We start from the raw sequence: 7683 nt of genomic DNA, 5'->3' as shown, positions 1-7683 counted from the left end.
GAATCGGAGGGGTTCAGGTTTAGGAGAGATCAAGATGAGGACAACTACGTTATCAAAAAAGAGCGAAGACAAGATTATTGGAGAAGTAGTTGGATAGATGACAGCTCAGATGAAATGCCCAGAGAGATAGAAATGTTGTTATTTAATTGGACAGATTTAAGGAATTTTAGTTACGAAAGGTTAGTGATGAATAATACGGGGGAATTACAATACTATCAGAGCTGGGGTGTGGACGTGGGAAATTGGTCTTTGATTTGGAGAAAGCCGGAAGAACAAAAATATTGTAGCATTTACAATTCTTGTGGGAATTTCGGCAGCTGCAATATTAACAATAAGGTGGTATGCAAATGTTTGCCCGGGTTCCAGCCTAATTTTCCAATAGAATGGGGTTCTGGAGATTTTTCGAGCGGGTGCAAAAGAAGTTGGAATTCATCTGACGAGGGAGACATGTTCTTGAGCTTAAAGAAGATGAGAGTGAGCGTCCAAGACCATTTTTTTGTGGTTGACAATGATACAACATGCAGAAGGAAGTGCCTTGAAAACAAGAAGTGCCAGGCTTATTCAAGACCGTACGGATTATGCAGAATTTGGACTTCGGATCTAAGTGATCTTCAAGAGGAGTACACAAACGGTGTTGACCTCTTTGTCCGCGTTGGGAAATCTGAAATAGGTACTCCTTTTACACATTGGAATACTTTTACATTAATTTAGTAAAAGTATTTTTCTGGTAATTAAAAAAAAATCATCATTCGTGTTAAAAACAAAGTGAGAAACCACCTCTGCTGGTATGGACTTTAAAATCACCTTCACCCAGCTTGGGCTGTCAGGGTTCATTTAGAGTAGTATTTTGCATGTCAAGCAGCTTGCTACAATGTTATAATGCTAGACAGGTTCATAACATTATATCTTTGCAGGATCAACTCCAAGGAATTGTGAGCCTTGCGGCACAAACTTGATCCCCTATCCGCTCAGCACTAAAACAAATTGTGGTGACCCCAAGTACTTCAATTTCTACTGCAACAATTTCACTGGCCAGGTTATCTTCAAGACACCCAATGCCACCTACCGAGTCACAAGTATCGATCCAGGTACACGGAAATTTGTCATCCAAATCAAAAATGCAGGAAATGATAGAAATTCGACAGGAATTCTGCAGCTCAAAAAGTCATTAGACTCATTACCATTTAATGCGACTATTGATTCTGGCAACTATAGTTCTAAAGTTAAAGATGAAATAGAGATTAGTTGGAAGCCCCCGCTGGAGCCAAGCTGTAATTCATCCAACGACTGCAAGGACTGGCCAAATTCAATTTGCAATGTAGCAAGAGATCATGGAGAGAAGAGATGTCATTGCACTCGAAACTTCCAATGGGATGGCTCAAATTTAAATTGTACTAAAGGTCAGAATGCTATATATTTCTTGTGCCTCCAAAGAATTAGACCACTATATATATATATATATATAAGTTTGATAATCAAACCTAGGCCTCTTTCTCCCCTGCATTTCATTAGCATTCTAAAAGTTTTCTTTTTCCGTTATGTATAAATTATAATCACTTCTAACAGTACGTCGAAATTGGGAGGTTTTTGGTAGAACTTTAAAATCCACTTTAGCAATATCATGCTTACCTTGTAGTAACAGTATGTTAAGTACACGTGTGAGTGAAAAAAATAATAGAATCCCATATTGGAAATATATAAAAAGTGTGAATAGCTAATATAGCATTGTTGGGGCCAAACCCATGAGCTTAAGCTTTTGGGTTGTGTGGTGTCTCAACATGCTATATTATGGGCTTACAAATTAACTATCCAAATGTATTAATCTCCCAACAACTAGCATCAAAGCCAAGTTTAGTTTCTGGGATGGCTCTCACAACTTATGTAAAAAAACTCATAAGCGAGGTAGAGAATGGACTCACACATAAGGAGGAGATTCTTGAGTATAAGTGTGAGTGAAAAAATAATAGAATCCCACATTGGAAATATATAAAAAGTGTGAGTAGTTAATATAGCATTGTTGGGCCCGAACCCATGAGCTTTAGCTTTTGGGTTGTGTAGTGTTCTCAACTTGCTATATTATGGGCTTACAAAAGGACTCCCCAAAGGTATTAATCTTCGAACACAGTAGACCTCATAATTGCAACAATTAATGAATCTAAACAGCATAATTGTGGAATTTGACTTATCATTTTGAATCTAAGTAGAGATTGTTCATAGTCGAAAAAAATACGATGGAGAGTCCTTTCATATTTTAAATATTAATGTGAGATTAGCCCTCTTTGTATAATCACTAGCTACTAAAAGTACGTTAGAAATTGGGAGGTTTTTGGCAGAACTTTCAAATCCTCTTTAGTAATATCATGCTTACCTTATTCTAATAATAGAAATTATAATTACGACAATTAATCAAAACAATATATCTGTTGATTTTGACTTATTATCATTGTGATTTTTCTATATGCCAATTAAATTATGATTGGAGTCGTTTTCATATTTCAAATGTTTATGTAAAAGTAGTTCTCTTTCTTTCTTGTAGAAGGTGCTCGAAAGATGTCATTGACTCTATTTGTCATGATACCTTTGATAGTAGTGTTTATCGCAAGTGCAACTGTTTGTATATATATGCGGAGAAGAAAGATGGCCAATAGACAAGGTAATTGCTTTGCCAAAATGCACTATACCTTACACAATCTGTTGTATTTCCATTTCAATCAAAATAAAAGCCACTTTTTAACTATTTAATGTAATTAATTATCATGTAAGTATAATTGATTTTATGTGTAACTTGTTTTGTATTCTATCTGAAAACAAGACGAGTGGCCAATAGACAAGGTAACTAGCAGGCTCAGCAATTTGTACATATTGTCAAAACAAGAATGTATTTTTGGTGATTTTGATTTCTCTTTTGAAATCAGATAACAGGGGAAGTATCGCATTGTATTTGTACGACACTGAGAAACGTGTCAAAGATTTGATGGATTCAACGGAGTTCAAAGAAGAGGATAAGAAAGGCATAGATGTACCATTTTTTGATTTGGCAAGCATACTAGCTGCTACTGATAACTTCTCAGAGGCAAATAAGCTTGGACAAGGGGGGTTTGGGCCTGTTTACAAGGTACAAAACTCTTTCCTCAATAATCATGAAATTCATATTAAACAACTTTTATGGTTAAACAAGGATGATGTTGATGGATCTCTCAGGGTAAGTTTCTAGGAGGACACCTGATTGCTATAAAGAGGCTGTCAAGAGGTTCAGGACAAGGCTTAGAAGAATTTAAGAATGAGGTTTTGTTGATTGCCAAACTTCAACATAGGAATCTTGTTAGACTTTTGGGCTATTGCATTGATAGAGATGAAAAGATGTTACTCTATGAATATATGCCCAACAAAAGCTTAGACTCTTTCTTATTTGGTTAGCCTCAAAACTTGAATCTTTTAAATTTTTCATTGCTTAAGTATATGAACCAAAGATGGTCACTAACTTTTTCCTGCTCTGAAATTGAAAATGATACATAAGATCGAACACAATGTGTGTTATTGAACTGGGAGATACGCTTTAACATCATTTTGGGAATTGCTCGAGGGCTGCTTTATCTTCACCAAGATTCTAGGCTGAGAATCATTCATAGAGATCTGAAAACAAGTAACGTTCTGTTGGATGAGGAGATGAATCCTAAGATTTCTGACTTTGGCTTGGCAAGGATCTTTGGAGGCAAACAAATTGAGGGAACCACTACCAGGGTAGTTGGGACTTAGTAAGTTTCAATGTAGATGGTTAATCTCTAAAGCAAGCTGATTGTTTAGACATTGTATGACATTTTTCACTTTCCCACCTTCATTCACTAATCCACTAACTATTTGAAAAATTGCGGTCATGCAGCGGCTACATGTCTCCAGAATATGCATTGGATGGGTTTTTCTCATTTAAGTCTGATGCCTTCAGCTTTGGTGTTATTGTACTTGAAGTTATCAGTGGAAAAAGAAACACAGGATTTTTCCAGTCAAAAAAGACTTTGGGTCTTCTAGGCTATGTAAGTACATTGAATTGTTTTATATATGTTAAAGAGTTTTCAAAATCAATTTATATATATATGGTTTGGGAATATTCTAAATGGAAGGTTTTAAATAGTCTTGGAAAAAGAGTCTTATAATGCCAAATTCACACCAAGCTATTGCTTTATAGCAAGCAATGCTTTGGTATATGCACTTGCATCTATACTTTATTACAGTGCAAACCACTAGAAGCATGTCTCTGCGTGCCAGTGGCTATAAGGCGCTAGTAGCACACTCGGCAGTTAGCACAGTTAACATACAAAATACCTCTCTTCGTTTGTCTCTCTTAAGATTCAAGTTTCTTTCTCTTGTTAGAATAGAAATACTTAGCGTGTATCCTTGACAAGTATTTGTTGTAACCCATTGCATACCAATTCAATCAGAATGCACGGGGTCAATAATTTCTTAAGGAAAGCACCTCAGTAATGCAGCATAGAAGCCATTTAATTTCCTGTTTCCTATTTCTGTTCTTACATTATGGATAGTTATTCTTCCATCATTCTTTGCTTCATACAAATTTCGATTTTGAAACTGCCCCAGGCATGGAAATTGTGGAAGGAAAACAGAGCATTGGATTTAATGGACCAGACGTTACGTGAAAGTTGCAACACAAGTGAATTTTTGAGGTGTGTTAATGTTGGGCTCTTATGTGTACAAGAAGACCCCAGTGATCGTCCCACTATGTCAAATGTTGTTTTCATGCTCGGGAGTGAAGCTGCGACTCTCCCAACTCCTAAACAACCAGCCTTTGTTGTGAGGAGATCTCTTTCTAGCACAGCTTCTTCTTCTAGCAAAGCAGAAACAATTAATGAATTAACAGCTACCATTGAAGAAGGTCGATGATGATTGAGATTCTCATCACGAGTCATGTTTTCTCTTTACCAGTTTCTACTACTTCATATTGTGGTTCCCATGAACAAGGAAGGCCATTTTTTTTTGGTCTATTTCAGTGTAACTTATTTTGCTAATGGCAATCAGTTCAATGTAATTTTAATTCCTTCCCATCAGTTTGAACCTCCAAATAGTTTTTCTCACAAGTTTTCTGATTGTCTGTGAATCCGACCCCATTGTGTCTGTTATTTAATCCTTTCATTAGTATATACATTAACTGCACTTCTGCATCAAGAGGAGGAAAATTAGCCATAGACTTTAGCTTAATTCCAAACATTAATTGCTGCGCTGTAGAGGTGCTGGATCCAAGCTAGATTCCCAGAAAGATTCGATGCATTAACAAGCTTAGAAATATGTCAACCCTTGCATTGTAAATTGCGTCAAATTCGATCATAAAAATTAGTCAGAACAAAACAGAGGTCACTTTACAAAATTCCACATAATCTTTTTTATATGTTCTAAGAAGTACTAGAGGGGAAGGAAGTCTAGCTGGTTATCCCTTGGACCATTTAAAAAGGTGCAGCGGACAATCTTGGATGACCTTCACAAGCATTCAGCTTACTCTACGAAATTGGTATTTTTTTTTTCCTAAGCAAGAAATTACCAAAAAGTGCTTAATCTTCTAGAATTACATGCCAACTAGAAATTTAGAAGAGAAGTGCTACAAATCATCGTCTCATTCTTCTCTCATCTTTCAACTTTTTAAAATTATCATTGGATATGTGGGATCCATGTGTAAGACCCATATAACAAATTCAATGGTAATGTTCAAAAATGGGAGATTGAGAAAAAGATCAGAAGATAAAATAAAGAATTTTTAAGTTTACTGTGTTAATCCCAAGGTAAATTATTACTATAGCAAAATATGTATTTTGGATACGTAGAAGATGAACAGTTAGATGTGATGTTTATCTCATATTAGTTGAATTTACAGAATTTGGGGGTTGTAGAGCATTTAATGGAGGGATGCTCTTAGATTATGGTCCCAATCTCTAAAATTTAGTCAAATTTTAGCTAGAAAATTTATTTATTCTATTTTAACTAGAAAATTTACCTTTTGAAAGCACCCCTCATTCCTTTATCTAAATCTCTCTCTACTTCATTTCATTATTATTATTATTATTATTATTATTATTATTTTAACAAAACCACTTCAAATCCATTTGAGAGGAGAGAATGGAGAACCAAAAAAAAAAAAAAAAATTTGTTGAGTATTACAAAACTCAACATAAAGTTTCTCCAAATTAAAAGCCGGATGTAATATTTTCTTTTATGAGTTTTCACTACAATGGTAGCTAAATTAGTTAATTTGGCTAGCAAAACGTGAATGTTGCATAAGCTGTGAAGAAAAGTATTCACACGGTCAGACATTGCCTAACTTTCGCCTTGTTCTCAAGGGTGAAACCACCTTATGCTTTAGGGTGGGGCTTGGCATTAGGTGGTCGCCTAAAAAATAAATTTTTAAAAATATATATGTATTTATTATAAAATAAATCTTCAAAATTTGATTTTTGCCCCCTGGAATTTTTTTTTTTTTTTTTTTTTTGTAAATTTGACACCCTCAAATTAAAAGTTCTAATTCCGCCCCTACAGTTGTTCTACGTATATAAATTATTCAAATGGGATCTCACTTTACCAAGTTCTTTCTAGTTCTAGGGATTTTGATTAAGTTGGAAAATCTTCATCAGCTGCGACTTAATGAACCAACCCACACTCAACAAGGAAATACAATCAACGTAACACCAACGGCTCCTTTGCAATACCTGATTGGACCGTTCTTACATTAGTGTAGAAGAGGGTGCGAAGTCGTTTCAACCAAACCCGTCTTATTTTGTCTTTTTTGCTTTTTTGGCCTTTTTTTTCTTTTCTTTTTTTGTATTATTTTCTGGGAATAAATGGAAACCCGTCTATCTTACGTGATTATCTTTCTCAAAAGAGAGGCGAAGGTCAACCCACATTTCAAATCCTGGTGGAAAGCAAAGCCATTGGGGGCCAATATTGGAAAAGAAAAAAATGGACCTCCCTTTGTTTTTTCTCTGGCTAAGAAGATAAATCCGAAGACCTTGACCTGGTCACAAATTTACCTTAAAATGGCAGAGTTTTATATATATCACTGTCCTTTTAACTATAGAGGAAAATATTTGGTATTATATAGGAGGGTTTACTATAATTTTTTACAAATTAGTAATAGTTCACATATTATGAAAGAGTAATATTAGAAATTATATTTTATCTTGTAATTATCCCACAATACTGATATGGTTATTAAAAAATAAATAAATTAAAGGTTAGTTGAAACAATCACATTGTGAAAAACTGAGAGCAGTTGTCGATCTTCACGTGGATTTTGGAAATTAAGCCACGGAATCATAATAATATATATGTTCCTTCTTGGAAGGAGATGGTGATGAGGACAAGTATTAAAGTTGAAAGACGACCTTGACCATTGCCTATACCGCCAGCCACATGCTCCCTCACCAAGTGGACACAACCAATTACCATTTTTTTTTAAAAAAAAAAACACCAAATAAAAAAAATCACATAGAATGTTATTACTTTATATATATATATATATATATATATATTAAATGATCACATAAGAGAAAAGTTGAGCAAAGTTGTGTCAAAAAATTGTGGTTCTATCATTTTTCTTTTCGTTATTAGGAAAAACATTGACAATTTTTAGTAGTTTAAAAAGGGGGTGAGGGGAACATTGTCAATTGAATGATAGTTTGAGGG

The 7683-nt window shown here is 34.8% G+C and overlaps 1 protein-coding gene across 1 annotated transcript; it reads left to right on the top strand.

The window, feature by feature from the left end:
• The first annotated feature begins 21 nt into the window (after nt 1–21).
• Nucleotides 22–5060, top strand: LOC132180761 (G-type lectin S-receptor-like serine/threonine-protein kinase At4g03230). Its single transcript, XM_059593695.1, has 8 exons — nt 22–670; nt 915–1400; nt 2537–2653; nt 2916–3115; nt 3202–3412; nt 3518–3755; nt 3881–4031; nt 4594–5060. The coding sequence occupies exons 1-8, from the start codon at nt 115–117 to the stop codon at nt 4894–4896; spliced, it is 2262 nt and encodes a 753-aa protein (XP_059449678.1). The 5' UTR covers nt 22–114; the 3' UTR covers nt 4897–5060.
• The last annotated feature ends 2623 nt before the right edge of the window (nt 5061–7683 follow it).

Source organism: Corylus avellana, chromosome ca5, assembly GCF_901000735.1.
Source record: "Corylus avellana chromosome ca5, CavTom2PMs-1.0".
Taxonomy (NCBI): domain Eukaryota; kingdom Viridiplantae; phylum Streptophyta; class Magnoliopsida; order Fagales; family Betulaceae; genus Corylus; species Corylus avellana.
Note: the sequence above shows the minus strand (reverse complement) of the source record. Positions and strands in the feature narration are given on the sequence as shown.